General features: G+C 35.3%; 1 protein-coding gene across 10 annotated transcripts in view; it reads left to right on the forward strand.

Moving 5' to 3' along the window:
• The window catches only part of LOC120106182 (uncharacterized), a 36606-nt gene extending 32466 nt beyond the window's left edge, over window positions 1-4140 (forward strand). For 7 of the 10 annotated variants that reach the window (XM_089927403.1, XM_089927399.1, XM_089927401.1 and 4 more), the window contains 7 exons: window positions 600-773; window positions 2441-2685; window positions 2764-2970; window positions 3070-3162; window positions 3249-3350; window positions 3438-3755; window positions 3866-4140. In XM_089927403.1, coding sequence (XP_089783529.1) covers window positions 608-773; window positions 2441-2685; window positions 2764-2970; window positions 3070-3162; window positions 3249-3350; window positions 3438-3755; window positions 3866-3931 — 1197 coding nt within the window. In that variant the 5' untranslated portion in view covers window positions 600-607 and the 3' untranslated portion in view covers window positions 3932-4140. Of the gene's footprint in view, window positions 1-599; window positions 774-1660; window positions 2205-2440; window positions 2686-2763; window positions 2971-3069; window positions 3163-3248; window positions 3351-3437; window positions 3756-3865 lie in introns of those variants that run through there. The other 3 variants (XM_089927407.1, XM_089927408.1, XM_089927409.1) reach the window with 2 other exon arrangements.
• Window positions 4141-20806: the final 16666 nt, after the last annotated feature.

Below are 20806 nucleotides of genomic sequence, written 5' to 3' on the forward strand. Positions count from 1 at the left end.
TGTTGTTAGTTATAACAATACAGAAACATGGCTTAAATCCTAAAAAGAGTCCCTAGAAGATAGCATGAAACACAGTTTCCATAACTTCAAATAAGGAATGCTCTAGGTCGCTGATCAAATCTCTTAAAGTGCATACAATCTCACTACCATGCAAATAGAATTCCTAAAACACATTACTTTTGTAAGATAATATGATTACTGATGTTTCATATCCTGCAAAGGCAGTTCACTTGAAGATAAACTCTGCCGCAACGTAAACATCAATATAAACAAAATCATACCTTCTGTGAACTGGTACTCTTCATGTGCCACATGTTAGCTGGTGATATCTATTTTGGCGAGGTGTCTGTTTGACAAAGGAGGCTTCAGCTTTTGTCATGTATCTTTGCTGTTGTGTTTTTATTCCGGATTTTCAGATATCGTAACTTTTTTGCTTATATTGTTGATTGAGTTCTTTATTATGTGTGACTGCAAGTACAGGCAACCTAACAAATGACAAGGAGAGCTCTTTCCTACATCAAATGCTTCTTTTATAAGAATATTAAAAGTAATGTACTTTTAATATTTAACTAATATTGATTCTTTTTTGTGCATACTAGATTACAATATGCCGCGAGGAAGACGTTTCAGAAATATTGAGTTTCAGCACACATCTGTGGGATCTACTTCTGATTGTTCCCAACAGCCCGATGAGCCCCATACTCAGTCCGGGTCCCAGTCGGAGCACGCTCCACCTGCAGATCGTCCAGACACGGATGACGTGGACGTCCTGGGTAATTTGATTTACAATCCTTTGCCTTTAAATCATTTGCCTTTAAAAAATTTCTAGATTAAGGAATATAATCTATTTTATGCATAATTAACACTAAAATTGGATATCTGGACACGAAGAATGTACCTCATATTATTTTTGGTAAATTATGGATATCTATTTTGTCTTGCACAGATTGGAAGACCTTGTCCATAGCCAAATCTTTTATATGACACCTTTGGAGAATGAAGGACAACTGAAGGAGAACAAACTGTGTGCTATGCTTTCATAGGACCCTCTTGTACTGTGTTATCTATATTCTTTTGTAGTCATCTCTCCAGATTCCAAAACCAACCTAACCATCTAGGATAATCCCCTAATCTTTCTCCTGTATTTGTGCTCCTTATTATTTCCAATCTTTCAGTTTATTTTCTATTCCCTAAAGATCTAAGCATTTTAATCTTCCCTCGTGTACGCTAGAAAGCCTAAGCGGACAATTTAAAAGAGGTCACTACTGATTATGATTCTTAATTGCAAAAGACAATGAAATAGAGAAGATTATGGAGCCCAGGAAGAGGAAATATCATAAATTGCTAACTAGATCAGAAAATTGAAGCCTAAGTCTGTACACCTCTACAGTACTAAATTCGTTAATCTCTTCTTCTAGTGTCAATTTCTACTAAACATCCCAGAACTCTTATGGCATCTTATAGACAGATGAACCCTTGGCAAAATTTTTGATTTTATCATATATTATGTATGTTTGCTGAAAGTGAACTTTTCACTTGTTATTATAAAATCTCATGATTGTTTCTGTGTGGTTCTTTTTGCTGGGAAAGAATGGCAACAAAATTTGTGATAGTATAGATTGGCTATATTTCTGAACTTTCTGCATCTTTCTTTTCCAAGGACGCAATGCCAGATATTCAGTTAGGAGGTCATACTGTAAGATCTCATGGAGCTAAAGTAGCAAGATTCCATATGCATGACTGGATTGTAGTGCTGCTACTTATGGTCATAGATATCATATTGAATGTCATAGAGCCTTTCCACCGCTTTGTGGGAGAGGACATGTTGACAGATCTGAGATACCCTCTAAAAAGCAACACTGTGCCATTTTGGGCAGTTCCGGTATGTTCTTGTTTCTCTTGCATGAGTATTAACTTACGGAGAAAGAAAGTTCTCTTGGAAGATAGCAGCATGCTCCTGCATAACGTAACGATGATCTCGTGCTTTCCTTTGGACATCTGTTTCTGATGATCTCGTGCTTTCCTTTGGTGGGTCCCCTCAAGGGAAGTTGTAAAGGTGGTCCATTCACTCTTCTCACTCAGCAACCAGCCATTTTGTTCACTGATGGTTGGGTGACCTCTTTGCCATGACCAATCAGTAACACAATAGTAGAGGTCTGTTTGCTGTTCTAGGTGAGACAGCTGAGATTATATTTTCAAGAAAAGTAAGTTTAAGCTCAAAGGAATATGTTCATATTTTTATTCTGGCTTGTTGATTTTTTGAATGCTATAATTATAAGTCAAGGATGTTTCATTCGCTCTGATCAATTGCTCCTTGACTTATGAGTTCATTCCAGTTCTAACTATTTTGCTTTAAATCATTTGCTTTTAATGGCTAGATGTTCATTCCAGTTCTAACTATTTTAAATCATTTACCTTTAATAGACTTGTTATTTTATAGATGGACTGGGGAGAGTGAGGAGAACACGAGGGCCCACTCGAGCACGGGACGTATGGAGCCTACCTGAGGATGAGAAGATTGTCGTCCATTGCAACGAATTGGGGCAGCCCATCAAGAATGCTGCAAGCATTTTATCAACTTTTTTAGGATCGGTTGCGCGGAAGGGACAATTGTGTCCACTCAACTATACGAAATGGAACGAAATGCTTCCTTCGTATAAGGTTGAGCTTCTTAGAGTTGTTGAGGTAAAGAATTGAATTTGCTTACTATCTTCAATTATTTTTTGATTTAACATTGATATAACATTTTTGACTTTGATGTAGACAAAATTTGTCCTTCCTGCAAATAGCCATGATTGGGTGCTGAAGTCCGTCAACCGCAAATGGAAAGAATATAAGGCGAAGCTAAAGGCGGATTGGAAGCACGAGGGCATGACTGAAGAGGAGGTGGCCCGTGTTTGTCCTCCAGATGTAATCTCTCATCAGTGGAGGGAGCTTGTCCACTACTGGTTTTCCGAGAGAGCTCAGGTTGTGTATATTTTTTCAATACCTTAGATTGTATTTACTATTATTATAGATTAGAAATTTATACATTTTGTGCATTACATTGTTTATTGTTTTTCGGGGAAGACATATTCCAATATTGGTAGAGCTGCTCGAGCATCACAGACTGTTCCTCACACTTCAGGCTCCATGAGTTATGCGAGGCGTAGAGCTGATTTCGTAAGCTTTCTTGAAATAATTTAAATTTATTTTAAATTATTCTATCATATAGCATGTATACTCTTGAAATATACTTTTTGTTGTAGATGGATGATAATGGGAGGGAGCCTGGTAGGGTGGAGTTTTATAGGATGACTCACACCCACCGAGATGGCAGCTTTGTCCGGGAGGAGTCAAGAGATATAGTTGTATGTATTCATCTTTGGCTTGTGCTGTATTTTTTTTGGTTTTATTATTGGCATACATTAATTTGAATTTTTTTTTGAGAGATATAGGATAGGGCAACAAATCTTATTTCGGAGCGCGTCGGGGGGTCATCATCATCCGACGCGACCCATAATATTGAAGCTGAAGTGCTCGCTGAATTGATGGGCCCAGAGCGTTATGGTCGAGTGAGGGGTTACGGCGTTGGAGTTACCCCCACTCAGTTGTCTTCAGTGGGTAGATATACAAGAAATGCCAGAGAATCTAGTAACACTGCAGAAGTTCGTCGGCTTCAAGCAACTATTGATGAGTTGAAGCAAAACCAAGCAAATTTGCAGTCTCAGCTTACGAATATTTCTTCCATGTTACAACGGTTTCTCCCTTCTCAGGTAAATAACTATATATATTTTAATATTTTACATATTATCAATTATGATATATGAGTTAATGTATCACATTATTCTTAACTTCTAAAGTTTTTTTTTTATTTTTTTTGTAGATTCCTGATACTTCAAACGCTAGTAGAGATGATGATGGAGCTGAATCCGTCCCTGATGCATTCTAGATTATCTTTTATGAGTTTGATATGTATATGTTTCTGCTTTTTCAGAGTACATTGTAATTTACTTTTTCAGAGTACATTGTAATTTGCTTTTTCAGAGTACATTGTAATTTGCTTTTTTAGAGTACATTGTAATCTGTATGGCAGCTTTTCTGATACATGAGTCAAAAACATGGAGTTTTAATCAGATATATCAATATTCATATTTTGAATGATCTGAGTATTTGTGTCAATGTTTCAATGTAATACAGGTTCATATTGTTATAATATATGTTTTGTAATTTGTATTTTATAATACGGATTATTGTTTTATTTTTTTTATAAAAAAGACAATTCCCGACGCTTTTAAGCGTCGGTAAAAAAGGTCGTGGCACCACCGGCACGCCTGTGCCGACGCTTCGAAAGCATCGGCAATTGAGCAATTGCCGACGCTTAAAAGCGTCGGGGAAAGCTAATTTCGACGACGCTTTAAAGCGTCGGTAAATCAGGAATTGCCGACGCAAAAAAGCGTCGGGGAAGACGCTATTTTTGCGGTAAAGCCATGTTTCTGCCAAGTTTTTGCCGACACTATATAAGCGTCGGTAAAGCCATGTTTTTGCCGACGCTTGAGTAAAGCGTCGGCAAAAACTTTTGCCACTCTCGTATATCCGACGCTTTGCCAACGCTTGGCGTTGCGTCGGGGGTATTTTAGCCGACGCTAATTAGCGTCGCCAAAGCTCAACGAAAGCGTCGGGTAAAGTCCTTTTTCCTGTAGTGTCCCTAGAGCCCTTTATATAGGCTCAGGCACGTCAAAAGAAGAAGATTCCCCTCCCGCGGATTGATGACGTGTCTTCTTGTGCTCCTTTGATTCTTCGGCTTATTGCATCTTGGCCGTTCATGCTTCCTTCCTTCTTCGAGGGGCCTTTCCATGTTTGCTCCTGCGCTGGATACATGACACTTGTCATGGTTTGCTTTCATTAGAAATTCTTCCATGTTTGCTCCCTTGCTTGTGCACGGATGCTTGCCACTTGGCCGTTAACCAATTTTGGTTTTCAAATTTTTAAATTATTTGATTTAATTCAACAATCCCCCACATAAATTAAATATTTAAAAAATTTAAAATCAAAATAAAATTAAAAAAAAGTCAAAATAAAATGCTGAGTATCTTATATTATGTAATAGGTGTAGGTACCTTTCGGTTTGAACCTTCACTTAGTGACAATTGATTACCTCTGTGGAGCCAAGGTGGACTATGCCTTGAACCTTGGTCCATGGCTTAGATTTCATCAACAGCACACATAATATAGCGTGAACATGCTCGAAGCGGGTTTGCGCTTTACGGTCATGCGCAGGTATCTCTTCATGTGTGTTATTAGGGAACAGCCTACTTCCCACAGTCGCGGCCTCACGACTACACGCATATAGGTGAATCCTGAAAAAGGGTACGAGCAAGTAGGTACCCTGCCTCATGGGTCTCGGATTCATTAAAAGTAAAAACTCAACCTAACCCTTGCTTTTTATGAGCACTGTTGCCCTAGGGATGGGAAAAACAAATAGTGCTCCTCATTAGTCACCTATCTAGCTTGTTTCTACCCATTGAACCTTTTCAGGTTGGGTTACCACCGTGGTGACTTTACTTATGGGCTTAGCCCCATCCCCCTCGACAACTCTAGAACCACTGTTCTAGACAATCCTTTGGTAAGCTGATCAGCTAGATTCCTTTCGGATCTTACAAAATTTAGTGCAATCAAGTTATTATTTAATTTGTATCTCAATGATTTATGGCGCACTTTCAAGTGCCTATTCATTTTCACATTTGCATTTTCTTGATTGCATTTATCTATAGCAGATCTGCAGTCACAATGAATAGATATAGAAGGTAATGGTGAAGTCTCAATAGGCAAATCTATCAGTAGATCTCTAAGCCACTCGGCTTCAATGCTAGTGGTATCTAGGGCAATCATTTCAGATTCCATGGTGCTCTTAGCCACTATAGTTTGTTTGGTAGACTTCCATGATACAGCTGCACCTCCTAAAAGAAAGACAAAACCAGTGGTGGATTTGGTGTCAACTGTATCACTGATCCAGTTGGCATCACTATAGCCTTCTAGAACAGCAGGATAACCACAATAGTGTAATCCTAGAAATATGGTACCCTTAAGGTACCTGAGAATTCTTTCTAGAGCAGTCCAATGATCATTATTAGGATTGTGAGTATATCTACTTAGTCGGTTCACAGAGTATGCAATATCAGGTCTGGTATAATTTGCAAGAAATCCTAAAGAACCAATGATCTGGGCATACAAGCTTTGATTGACTGGATCACCTAAGTTCTTCTTTAGATGAAGAGATGGATTATAGGGAGTAGATACAGGATGACAATCAGAGTAGTGAAACTTTTTAAGAATTTTCTCCACATAGTGGCTTTGGGACAAAGTTATTCCATTTTCATTCCTTATGATTTTAGTATTAAGGATTAGGTCTGCTTGTCCTAAATCTTTCATGTCAAATTTTAGAGATAAAAATTGTTTTACTTCATTAATAATTTCTAAGTCTGATCCAAAAATTAGGATATCATCTACATATAAACATAAAATTATAATTTTGTTATTCTTCTTTTTATAATATACACATTCATTTGTGTTATTAATTTTAAATCCATTAGTTAGAATTATTTCATCAAATTTAAGGTGCCATTGTTTGGGGGCTTGCTTTAGACCATAAAGAGATCTAATCAACCTACATACCTTTTTCTCTTGACCTGGGACAATGAAACCTTCGGGTTGGTTCATGTAGATCTCTTCATCTAGGTCCCCATTCAAGAAAGCAGTTTTAACATCCATTTGATGTATAACCAGCTTATGAATGGAAGCCAAGGCAACAAGAATCCTAATAGTAGTGATTCTAGCTACAGGGGCATAAACATCAAAGAAGTCAATCTCAGATTTTTGAGTAAAACCTTTGGCTACTAACCTAGCCTTATATTTGTCTACAGTTCCATCTGGCCTAAGTTTCTTCTTAAAGATCCATTTACACCCTATGGGTTTACTTCCTGGGGGTAGGTCTGCCAATTCCCAAGTATGGTTTTGGATTATAGATTGCATTTCATTATCTATTGCTTCTTTCCAGAAGGGGGCATCTAGAGATTTCAAGGCATCCTCTAAAGAAGTAGGAGAGTCTTCTATTAGGAATGTGTAGTAGTCTTCTCCAAAGTTCTTTTCAACTCTAGTTCTTTTACTTCTTCTAGGTTCAGTTTCTTCTTCTTCTTCTCTAAATCTGGTTCTGCTAGAACTAGTCCCTAAGTTATTATTGGTATTTATTTGATCATTTATCCTTGTTTTAAAAGGAAATATACTTTCAAAGTAGATTGCATCTCTTGCTTCCATTATAGTGCTGTTATTAATTTCATTTATTTGAGAGTTAAACACTAAAAATCTATTAGCATTACTCTCAATTGCATATCCTATAAATATTGCATCTATTGTTTTGGGTCCAATTTTCTTTCTTTTATTTTCTAAAATTTTTACTTTAGCTAAGCACCCCCACACTTTTAAATATTTTAAGTTAGATTTTCTATATTTCCAGAATTCATATGGAGTTTTATCATTATGTTTGAATGGAATTCTATTCAAGATATATGATGCAGTTACTAGTGCTTCCCCCCAAAGATTTTCTGGTGCACCTGAACTAATTAATATAGAGTTAACCATATCCATTAAGGTTTTGTTCTTTCTCTCAGCTACTCCATTAGATTGGGGTGAATAAGAAGTTGTTACTTCATGAATTATCTCATGTTCTTTACAGAACTGGGTCAGCTCAAATGAGGTATATTCACCTCCTCTATCAGACCTTAAGATTTTAATTAATTTTTTTTTATCTAGTTGGTTTTTAGCTTCGGCTTTATAGACTTTGAATTTATTTAAGACCTCATTTTTAGCTTTGATAAGATAAAGGTGACAGTATTTAGAAAGATCATCTATAAAAGTTATAAAATATTTGTTTCTACCCCTTGAGGTTTTTCTTGAGTCACATATATCACTATGTATGAGTTTAAGCAGATCAGAATCTCTACTTACAGAGTGGAAGGGTCTTTTAGTAATTTGGCCTCTACACATATCTCACATTTGTCATTATTCTTAAATTCTAATTTTGGGATTAAGTTCAAGTGCATTAAAAAGCAAATACAATGATCAAAGATGTATCCCCACAAAGGGCCTATGACTCCCTTATGTAGACTTAAGACTCATGTGCCATACATAGCTTGTTGGCGGGATAATTGAAACTACTTCCTAATCAGCCGCATGAGGTGAAATTCAAATTCAAATTCAAACTTCTCCCATGCAGGGCACATGCTGAAAATCAAATGGGGGAGGAGAGCTGTTGCCCAAGGTGACAAGCCAAGAGGGGGGGTGAATTGGTTTCTTTTAATTTTAACTATCTTACTTGTGTTAAATGATGAGTTAGTGAACTTAAACAAATCACAATGCAAACAACAAGAAGTATAGTGGTTCGGTGCTCTCCTTAGCACCTACGTCCACTCCCCAAGCGACCCCTTGGGAATTCACTATAATCCCGCGGATTACAGTTGGATTGTTTTCCGGGCTCACAATCCAAAAACCTTTACACTTTGGTTTTCCGGGTTCACCAAAAACCTATGTTGGTTTTACGGGCTCACCAACGAACCTATACAATTGGTTTTACGGGTTCACCAATCAACCTATGTTGGTTTTACGAGCTCACCAACGAACCTACACAATTGGTTTTACGGGTTCACCAATCAACCTATTCCGTTGGTTTTGCGGGCTAACCAACCAACCTTTACAAGTAGTTTAACAAATAAAGAAAGAAGATTTAAACTCTTAGATGAGCAAATATAACAATATAATCTACAAAGAAGAGTTTAGAGAATATTTATCGCTTGATGTGACTTCTCTCTTCTTTGTCAAGGATGCTTCACTCTTCAAGGGTGGATGGAGCTCTTGATGACTCTTTGAATTTGCTCAACCACTTTCTTTTGATTCTTGAATGAAGCACTTGGATGAAGCTTCCCTTGTTAGGGTTCTCTCTTGAATGCACTTGATGTATATTCCCCAAAGCTTGCTTCCTCTGATGAATACTCCCTCTTAAATACTTCTCCAACCTCCAAATAGTCCTTTCTGACCGTTGGATTGAAGAAACTAGCCGTTTATAGCCGTTGGGAGTCCAAAAAGCATTTCTGCACAACTAGCCGTTATGTTCAGCCCGTGTTTGGGTCGGCTCAACCTGTCCTTGGGTCGACCCAACCTTTACTTGGGTCGACTCAACCATTTCTTGGGTCGACCCTCTCAGAAAACACAGAAACTTGAAATTCAGCCTTCTGTTGCCTTGGGTCGACCCAACCTTTCTTTGGGTCGACCCAAGGTCAGCTTCAGAAAATTCAGAGCCTTGAATTTCAGCCTTTCTTCACTTGGGTCGACTCAACCTTTCCTTGGGTCGACTCAAGGTTTACTTGGGTCGACTCAACTTCTTCTTGGGTCGACCCTCTCAGTAAATCCAGAGAGCATTCTTCCTTTGCATTTTGAGGTTCTTTGGAGGTTGGGTCGACTCTTGCTTACCTTGGGTCGACCCAACTCACTGTTCATTTGTGCTGTTTTTGCAGGAGTGTGCCAGATGATTCCTCGATGTGCCGGGGTCGACCCAATCAACCTATGGGTCGACTCAATCCACACTTTGCTGCATTCTCAAGGTTAGTTTCATCCAAATGAACAAGACCATATATATATTTCCAATTAAGCAAATGTACTGAGAGCAATGAACTTATAAATGAAGTATCAATTTTAACTTATAGCATACTCTAGAGAATTGCTTGTTAATCATCAAAATAACACTATCATCCTCAATCTCCCCCTTTTTGATGATTACAAAATAAAGAGTATAAGCCTATTGATACTTGTCTTTAAAATCAGTTTATAAAAGGGATTGAATTTCAGAATTTCAGCTTTTCATATATATAAGTAAAATCTCCCCCTATATCATTCAAAATTTGCCAATTTGATTTTTTTGAATGGCTCCCCCTTTCATTTATAATTCATTAGCAATGAAACTTCAAAAATTTGAGATAAAATAAGAGTTTCAGCTTATGTATCGAGGTGAGAAAGGAGCGTGCCAAATTCTGAATTTATATGTGCCAAATTCTGAATTATGATAGAAATTTTTGATTTGATGATTTTCATTGTTACAAATTGCTCCCCCTTAGATATGTAAGCTTTCTTATATGATTTTCAATTTGTTTGCCCATTTATTTCTCTTTTCTTTTCATAACTTCTTTACTCACTCTTTCTCACAAAAGTAATACTCTTTCTTCTCAAATGAAATACTCTTTCTTTTCTTAGAGTGAATACTCTATCTTTTCGTCTCCCCCTTTATATACTCTTTTCTTCTCCCTTTATATACTCTTTCCTTCTCTTCTCTTTTATATACTCTTTCCTTCTCTTCTCCTTTATATACTCTTTCCTCTTCTCCCTTTATATACTCTTTCCTTCTCTTCTCTTTTATATACTCTTTCCTTCTCTTCTCCTTTATATACTCTTTCCTTCTCTTCTCCCCCTTTTTGTTATCATCAAAAACATATATATGGGAAAAGATGCAATAAAGAACAAACTTCAGACTTCATTGATCAAAATAGGAACATTTTCATATATTAATGCTCAAAATGATGAAAAGTACAATGTTCCACAATCAAGATTTAAAGATATAAGGGAAAGACAAGATTCATAAGGGAAAAAGTAAGATATATATGAGAAAAGGCAAGATACATACGAGAACTAGATTTCTAGCCTAGGCTCTAAATATAGATGCTAAGATCAGCCTAGGGAGAGGACAAAGGGTAAACAGTGCCCTAGATAGCTCACGGGTCCCCCTTTTAACAGTGGGGTCCCGACGTTGGGTCGACTCAAGAAATTTCTTGGGTCGACTCAATGTTGGGTCGACCCTATTCTGGGTTGGGTTGACCCAAGTGCAGAATTTTTCTTTTCTCTTCCGTTTTGCTTCTAAAATGTTTTCCTTGCTTCCAATCCTTATAAACTCTTTATGGGACAATGATACATGAGTAAGGAATCTATAGATAACAAGTTTGACTCATGTTTCATGGGTTTTTAGAAATGGGAGGAATGTATCATGAGATTGCTTGCTCCCTTTTATATCTCTTCAATAAAAAGGATCACATATGCCTAATTTCCTCCTTAGCGTGCAGACTCTATCTTCACTCAAGGGTTTTGTGAATATGTGAGCTAATTGTTTTTCAGTACATATATGCTCATATGTTTCCATTTTGCACATGATCCCTAATAAAATGATATCTTATTTCTATGTGTTTGGCTTTAGGAATGAGATATTTAGAATGTAAGCCAGAAGTGATCTCTAAATGTAGATTCCAAAGATAGTTTTGAAATCAAGTGTAGATGGAATCTTTTTCAAGTTATTTCAAGGAGTATCAAGAATAATATTCAAAGAAAGGCACGGATGAAAATCCAAATAAAAGTATTGGGGCATAGATACCAAAACATGAATTTATGTAGTGTAGGATACATAAAATTCAAGGCTTTGAAAGTTCTTTTAGAGCTCTCTTAAGGACTTTCTTTTACTCCTTTAAAGATCATAACATCAAAATCAATTAAAATGAATTGGCTCATGATTGAAATGCTAAAGTGCAAGCCAATAAGAGCTCATTAGTAGATTCCAAAGTAAATTTCCAATACTAAGACAAATGGAATCCTTTTCACTTAGTTTTCAAAACAAGTGATTTACCAATTAAGTACAGATGAAAATCCAACTTTCAAAAGATATTCAATGAAGCACAGAGTTTAATACCACTTTACATTTGGTATTCTTTCTCTCATCTTTAGTTGTGAATTTACATGATTAAGTTCTATATGATCTCTCCCTCTGAAATTTTCTTTCTCCCCCTCAATTAATCATTCCATTTGAGAGTTTAGAGTTTGAAGATAATTTTCAATAAAGAGATTGAGTATTTAAAGCTCCCCCTCAAAAGATGCATTTTCTTTTAAACTTTCTTTTCTTTTGTTGAATTTCAGATTTTAATGATAAACGTGAATAAAACTGAAACTTTATGATATCAAGAATGTAGAGTGATCTAGAGTTATTCAAAATTTATAGCAATCACTCTTTTTAATCTTTTAAGAACAAGTTATGCTTCCTCTTAATCTTTGAGAAAATGTACTGAAATATTAATCAGAAAATGATTCATTTGAAGCTCAAATTCTTTCAAAAGCATTTACATTTTCTTTCTTTTAAGAATCATTTGAGTGAGCTGAAATATTTCTAGACTTGAGATCATTCACTCTTTTAATAATATATATACATATATATTTTGATGAAAGTCTTTAACAATGTAAGAGAGGAAAAAATATATAGATGACCATTGAAGTATATGTATTTATAGAACTCAATTTCTTAATCAAGGTTTTTCAGCAATGTATATATGAAGCACAATAAATCTTTTCAATATCAAAATAAAATCATATATTAAAAAAATATTTGTTTGCAATCAAGATCATCAAAAGACACATCATTCAGACCAATATTAGTACACTTTGAAGATAAGAAATGATATGTTTCAGATGCGTATCAGGGCAAGCAATCAAGGCATCAGAATTATTCTATTTTTCTTAAGCTGTAATTTTATCTAGAAATTCATATTGAGTTATTCCCCAAAATGATGCAATCATTGAAGCATATAATGAAGGTTACAAAAATACAATGATAGAGGCATTTTTAAATTAAGTTTAAGCTTTTATACAACATCAGATTCTGAATTTCATAAAAATTTTCAAGGAGCCTTTCAGGATTATAATTTGAGATATGCATCTTCTACATTGTAGCTCATCTTAAATTATTAAGATTGAAAACACATATTTTAAGAACATTAGAGCACATCCAGAATCTTTGTAATTCATATTGAATTTTGGTACAAATTGGAGGACATTATGTACTAATGTTAGGCAAGATAAAAGATAAATCGGAATCAATTCATTTTGCCTAATTTGCAAATTCAAATTATTCTTTTCTTTTATTTTTCAAAATATATTCATTAAAACAAAATGATGTTGTTGTTGGTAATAACATATTTCAATCAAATTTTATAGGCATGAAGCATTACAAGTTATATTTAGGAAAGATCTTTGTTATTTGAATATTGAAAACATATAATTCAAAACATCATGTGACATGCAAAATATATTATGCATTAAAATATTAAGAACAAGCATGTCAAGGATCAAAATCAATTCTTTTCAAATAAACTCCCCCTATTTAAATATAATCTTGTACTGATTTCATCCTTAAAGTGTATTTTCAAGTGATTAAAAAATTTGACTTGATTCTTCTTATATACTTTTATTTACTTTGTCTTTCATTTTTACCTTCTTATGCTCTATACTCTATTTGCTCCCTATCCGGTGGAGTTGGAAGGGGCACGAGGTACTACCACTAGCCTCCCTCTTGTGCCGTCCCTAATATACCCTACACCGAATAGTTGGGTCAAATAGTGCCGGGTACTACCACTAGCCTCCCCATTGGCACCATCCCTATGATGAGCAATATAGAAATGTTAAAATGTTCACTTCAAACTCTCCCTGTTTAAGTGTAATTTATTACGGATTTTATCCCTTTCACTAGTCTCACAAATGTGCCGAATGTATTATGCTTGTTTTGCTTTTCCTAAAGATTGGAGTATTTGCCTTTACTTAGATTTTACTTCCCTTGAATAATATCCATTTTCTTTTCTTTATCTCTCTCTCTTTTTGTTATTCTCAAGTAATTTACATGAAAGAGCAGAATAAAGAAATAATCTTATATGCTGCATATAAATGTATATCATGCAAACAGCATTTTTATTATGCCCAATGATTCATAGCTTATCACAAGTTATTTTGAATTAGAGATTTGAGGCATAAACTTGTGTATTTCATGGTTATGCATTATAACGGAAAAAGTAAACTTCAATTTAATCACACCATGAAACAATCATCACTAGCATGAGAATGAAGCATGATATCAAGATGATCAGCAATTAAAGGTTTAATCATGCTACCATATAATTTCAGACTATTGATTTTGCTCAACTAACTCACAAGAGAAGAGTTTAGATTACCAGTGCATTTAGCATTCTTCAAGCCAAATACCTTTTAGATTCTTTACACCCTTGGCTGAAGAAAATCTTCCTTTTTTTTTGTTTGCAAGGGAATGTTTATTGTATCTTTCATCGAGGTGTCCTTCAAGTTGAAATTTCTTGCTCATAAATCCTGTATTATTAATAAAATCCTTTTTTTTTTTTTGAAGGAAAGTCATTAGTTTCTTCAAGATACAGAACATTCATACAATATATTTCTTAGCTAGATGACTCAACATAAGATATGACAATAATTGAATATTAAGTCACTTTACTCAAGAGATTGTCTAAATATAAGCAAGCACAAGTCACTTGAACTAAAGAGATAACTTTATTAAATAATATGGTTCAAGGACACCCATGTGAGGCAATAAGAAGATTTATCAAAGTCAAACCGATTTCTTATTTTCAAAAGTAATTTAGCTTAGATTCTATTTGCTTAAGATAATTATCAATAAGATATACCAGTTAAGTTTTAATCAAATTATCTTAAATAGTTGTTTCTATCAAAATTCAGATTGTTACATAGAATCAAAATGATAAACTATATTCTCAATAAAGATCTAGTTTTAATAAGAATAATATAAATTGATCTTTCTACAACTAGTATCTTTTCATTGAATATTCTATATGCATTGCTTAAAGAGTAATATCCAAAGAAATACTTGTTTTATCAGATTTGGCATATACTTCATTCTTGAGAACATAATATGTATAACTGAAAAACATGAAGGTATGCAACATTTGATTTTCTGTTTTTCATGAGTTCACATGGGGTTTTCTTTAAAAATAGATTTAATAGAAACCTTATAATATGACAAGCTGTGATGATAGTATTAATCAACTGCTATCACAAAGCATTGTCCTTATACAACAAAGGTTCTATTTTTTTTTATATATTTTTATAACCCCTATATGCAATAGTGTTCTTGGTGCAAGCACAATTGTATTCAATACCATTTTATCAACAAATTGGTTTTCAAAGCTGTGCCATGAATTTTCACAGTTTGCAAACCTTTTTCATTTGAAACCTTTTGTAAGTTTGTGCCAAAGCAGAAAATATTTCAATTTAAGTGCCAAGGATAAAACCAACATTAGCTTTGAGAAATCATCCATAATTACAAAATTAGAGAGCTTATCTCCTAGGTTCACAATCCTAGAGATCCAAATAAGTTCTTATGGAGAATTTCCAACGGCTAAAAGGTGGAAACAATGTTTTCAAATTTAGAAATGATTCTAGTTTATTTTTCTAGATGACATACATAGCAAACTTTGACCTTGCAAAAATTAATCTAAGTGAACCAATGACAAGGTCTTTTGAGATTAAGTCCATACTAGTATGAGTTGATTTTATATGCCAAAAGTGGTTTCTTTAATCTTGGTATTCATAGTGCATATATTTAAAGGCATACCAAGTATACATTCTCATGTCTATGATCAATAAGATAATACCATTGATAAAAACTCTCAATCAAGCATATAGAGAATTCATAGAGTTATTCTTAATAAATTGATTAATCATTTAGCAACTTATCCAGCAGTAAGTAAGGCATACTATAAAATGAAGTGATTTGATTATATTTTTTAAAAATATTACCTATATCACAAAATTGATTAATACCTCCAATTTATGTTTTAATTAGATACTAAGGCAAAGAGAATGATGAGATGCAAGGATTACTAATTTCATTATTCTTTTCATTTCAATTATTTTTCTAAAGTATATTTTAAGTTTCATTCTTTAATATATGTCTAGAGCACCCAATTTCTAAATTAGCATCTTTTGTTGGAGCCTTGAGTGCTAGACACACCTATAGAAAATATTTAGATTTTCAACTTAGGAACCCAAGCTCTTTTGGGTCCTTGTAGGTTAGCTATTATTGTTCCTTTTGGAACCCATATTTTCTTAATGGCTATTTTGTCCATAGGCTTGCAGATTTTAGGATTATAAGGAATATATTTCTGCATACTCTTATTAAATTTAACAAACATCGATTTAATATAAGTAGATGATGGATTTTTAATTTTTTGTTTTTGTTCATTAGGTTCATCAGATAAATTAGAATCCGTTTTAGGATAGATAGTGGAGGATTTAACACATATATCATTAAGGGATTTTTGTGTGTACCAAGATTGATATCCTAATTCAGCCTTTTCAAATTCAGCTCTTTGATTATTTATCATTAAGTTCAGTTTTTCAGAGCTGATAGTAAATTTTTTAACTATAGGCTTAAATTTGTTAACTTCTTTAGTTAGCCTTTCATTGTCTTCTAAAAGTAATTTATTATTTTTCTGAGTTATATCATAGCTTTCAGCAAGAGATAGATTTTTCTGATTTAGCTTTTTATTCTTTAAACTAAGCTTCTTATATTCTAAGTATAAATCAGAAAAAGCATCATGAAGTTCATCAAATGTAAAATCAGATTGAGCTTCAGTATGTACTTGATTTTTGAATGAGAAATCACTTTGTGTTCGAGTACATACCTCATCTTCATGTGCTACAAAGCATAGATTTTCAGTTTCAGTTTGATGCTCTTCTTCTTCGGAACTAGTTTCAAATTCACTAGAAACGTTAGTGCATTCATATTTAACTTCAAGCATATTCCATATTTTCTTAGCAGTTATGCAAAAAGATATGCTATTAAGTTCACTATCATCCAATACACAATATAGAATATTCATGGCTTTTGCATTTTGCTGAGCCATTTTCTTATCATGATTAGCATTTGTATGTAGCCCATTGACTATGATACTCCATAAATCGTAGTCATGTGCTTGAATGAAAATGCGCATGCGTGCTTTCCAATGTGTGTAGTTTATACCATCAAATAGTGGAGGTCTATCAATTAATTGTCCCTCACTCATAGAACATCCCACTTGGGTTGTCATGATCTTTAACTCTTGATTGTGAGATCAATGAGTACTATTAGAGAACCTGGCTCTGATACCACTTGTTGCCCAAGGTGACAAGCCAAGAGGGGGGGTGAATTGGTTTCTTTTAATTTTAACTATCTTACTTGTGTTAAATGATGAGTTAGTGAACTTAAACAAATCACAATGCAAACAACAAGAAGTATAGTGGTTCGGTGCTCTCCTTAGCACCTACGTCCACTCCCCAAGCGACCCCTTGGGAATTCACTATAATCCCGCGGATTACAGTTGGATTGTTTTCCGGGCTCACAATCCAAAAACCTTTACACTTTGGTTTTCCGGGTTCACCAAAAACCTATGTTGGTTTTACGGGCTCACCAACGAACCTATACAATTGGTTTTACGGGTTCACCAATCAACCTATGTTGGTTTTACGGGCTCACCAACGAACCTACACAATTGGTTTTACGGGTTCACCAATCAACCTATTCCGTTGGTTTTGCGGGCTAACCAACCAACCTTTACAAGTAGTTTAACAAATAAAGAAAGAAGATTTAAACTCCTAGATGAGCAAATATAACAATATAATCTACAAAGAAGAGTTTAGAGAATATTTATCGCTTGATGTGACTTCTCTCTTCTTTGTCAAGGATGCTTCACTCTTCAAGGGTGGATGGAGCTCTTGATGACTCTTTGAATTTGCTCAACCACTTTCTTTTGATTCTTGAATGAAGCACTTGGATGAAGCTTCCCTTGTTAGGGTTCTCTCTTGAATGCACTTGATGTATATTCCCCAAAGCTTGCTTCCTCTGATGAATACTCCCTCTTAAATACTTCTCCAACCTCCAAATAGTCCTTTCTGACCGTTGGATTGAAGAAACTAGCCGTTTATAGCCGTTGGGAGTCCAAAAAGCATTTCTGCACAACTAGCCGTTATGTTCAGCCCGTGTTTGGGTCGGCTCAACCTGTCCTTGGGTCGACCCAACCTTTACTTGGGTCGACTCAACCATTTCTTGGGTCGACCCTCTCAGAAAACACAGAAACTTGAAATTCAGCCTTCTGTTGCCTTGGGTCGACCCAACCTTTCTTTGGGTCGACCCAAGGTCAGCTTCAGAAAATTCAGAGCCTTGAATTTCAGCCTTTCTTCACTTGGGTCGACTCAACCTTTCCTTGGGTCGACTCAAGGTTTACTTGGGTCGACTCAACTTCTTCTTGGGTCGACCCTCTCAGTAAATCCAGAGAGCATTCTTCCTTTGCATTTTGAGGTTCTTTGGAGGTTGGGTCGACTCTTGCTTACCTTGGGTCGACCCAACTCACTGTTCATTTGTGCTGTTTTTGCAGGAGTGTGCCAGATGATTCCTCGATGTGCCGGGGTCGACCCAATCAACCTATGGGTCGACTCAATCCACACTTTGCTGCATTCTCAAGGTTAGTTTCATCCAAATGAACAAGACTATATATATATTTCCAATTAAGCAAATGTACTGAGAGCAATGAACTTATAAATGAAGTATCAATTTTAACTTATAGCATACTCTAGAGAATTGCTTGTTAATCATCAAAATAACACTATCATCCTCAAGAGCAAATGGGTTAGACCCATTATTGACTTTAGTAGTACTCTCACCAATGGCTGAAATCAAACCTAGGGTGGTGAGCCAGAACCGCATTTGATTCCGCCACCTCTTAAAGTTTTGACCATCAAACTTTTCAGATTTAGCACTAAGATTTTCAGATATGTGGGAAGCCATTAATTTGTAGCTTAACACAATTTTGACACATGTAAAAATGAGAAGGTTTATGTCAAATTATTGCACTGATATCTAATTTGAACTTTAGATGTCTAATTGAAAAATCTAAAGAATAACAGCCAGATCAGCTCCAGATCGGTGGTGGAGCACTTGGCTCACTTAAGTACCAGCCTTTCTTAGGCACGTATGCCTTTTTGACAAGTTTTTCTTAGACACCGTTATTCAATAGATAATTTCACTAGATATCGTTCAATTTTATCCTAAGTGCAATATTAAGCCAGCTCCTATGAATTAACCAATTTTCGAATTTTCGTTTGAATGGAATCTGGAAATTACTCCGTAAGGAGTCCAAATGGAGGTATTAATAAACCTCTTGGAGGTTAAGCAATCTAAAATTTTGCTTGAAAAATTAAGTACTACAGTAAAGCTAGCATAAATGTGTAACAACTGAAATATAACAATTTATAATTATGCAGCAAAATATATAATAAATATTGCAATCTAAAATCTAGTGCTAACAGTATATAAACTTTCCTGGATTGTTAGCCTAGATGCACAAATATAATTGATAAATTAAATATTTCTAATATTCAAAAACAATAAATAAGAAGAATAAACTAGCAAATAACTAACTTGACAATATAATAATAAAATGAAGAAAGAGAGAGAAGATGGCATGTGGATCGAAGCACGCTGATGCGCTGTCCCAGGAAAGTTTATGCCCCCCACGCACGGGTCTGCTGGCACAGATCTCCTAGAGATACGACGACCCAATACAGAACCATGTCTTCCCCGTCAGTGCGCCTCCAGGGAAGAAAGAAGAGCACGTTCACGCTTGCAGATAGCTCAAAAGAAACTTAGAAAAATTATGAGGAGAAGAAAAATTTTCTTTATTTCTTTTCTCCCCAATGATCCCTAGAGCCTTTTTTATCTAGACTCTTGGAATAGGGAGAAGAGAAAATTTTGATTGTCCTTTGAAATGATCCCTAGAGCCCTTTATATAGGCTCAGGCACGTCAAAAGAAAAAGATTTCCCTCCCGCGGATTGATGACGTGTCTTCTTGTGCTCCTTTGTTTCTTCGGCTTATTGCATCTTGGTCGTTCATGCTTCCTTCCTTCTTCGAGGGGCCTTTCCATGTTTGCTCCTGCGCTGGATACATGACACTTGTCATGGTTTGCTTTCATTAGAAATTCTTCCATGTTTGCTCCCTTGCTTGTGCACGGATGCTTGCCACTTGGCCGTTAACCAATTTTGGTTTTCAAATTTTTAAATTATTTGATTTAATTCAACAGATATGACCCAAGTAGAAGATACAGACCTCAAAGTCGCCAGACTAGCGATGGGATTGCATGTCATGTCTCAGCACGTTGCGAAGGACAGGAGCCAGATCGTTCCTATCGTGGAGCATAAACTTTCGACTGCTGATGAACATAATAGAATCGGGTCTTCGTCGGAGGACACCTAATCTGATCGAGGAGAAGAAAAAAAATTTCAACCTACTCAACTTGGATCTCTCAAAAATATCTAGAAGAAAATGGAAGGAATCAAAAAAGTAGGACTTTAAGTTCTCTTTTCTTTTTATTGATGATTTAAAAAAATGAGGTATATAGCCTCTATATATAATGGTGAGATCCATTCTTACATAATTTTGATCAGATTCCTCTTCCTAATCTAAGAATAGACATCATTAGCAGAAATCTTTCAGAAAAAGCTAAAAATTTTGAGAAGGTAGATCTCGATCTCTATATTAACTCTGTCTTCTATCCCTCTGCCTTATTCTTTTTAGATAGAGAGCTACGTCCTATCCAATTCTTGCCCAAAAAAAAAAAAATTATTTTGTCACATTGTAAATGTCGAAAAACTATCCAATTTAGAAAAAAAATATTATCTTAATTGGACGTCATATGACCAAGTTATGGCCTTCGAAAATTTAGCATGCGACTCGGCGTCCCAATGTGACAGATCTTGCTCTTGGACCCTATTCAGCTCTGCTCATAGTGGCCAAAGTGGTGCACATTGATATAGAAATCCTCTTAGATCAACACATAGCCGAGGATTTCCATACTACCCCACAAGAGGACTATAGTTAAAGTAAATGCCGGATGGAGT

Source organism: Phoenix dactylifera, chromosome 15 (assembly GCF_051530095.1).
Source record: "Phoenix dactylifera cultivar Ajwa chromosome 15, Ajwa_hap1_PhDact_Kaust_v1.1, whole genome shotgun sequence".
Taxonomy (NCBI): Eukaryota; Viridiplantae; Streptophyta; class Magnoliopsida; order Arecales; family Arecaceae; genus Phoenix; species Phoenix dactylifera.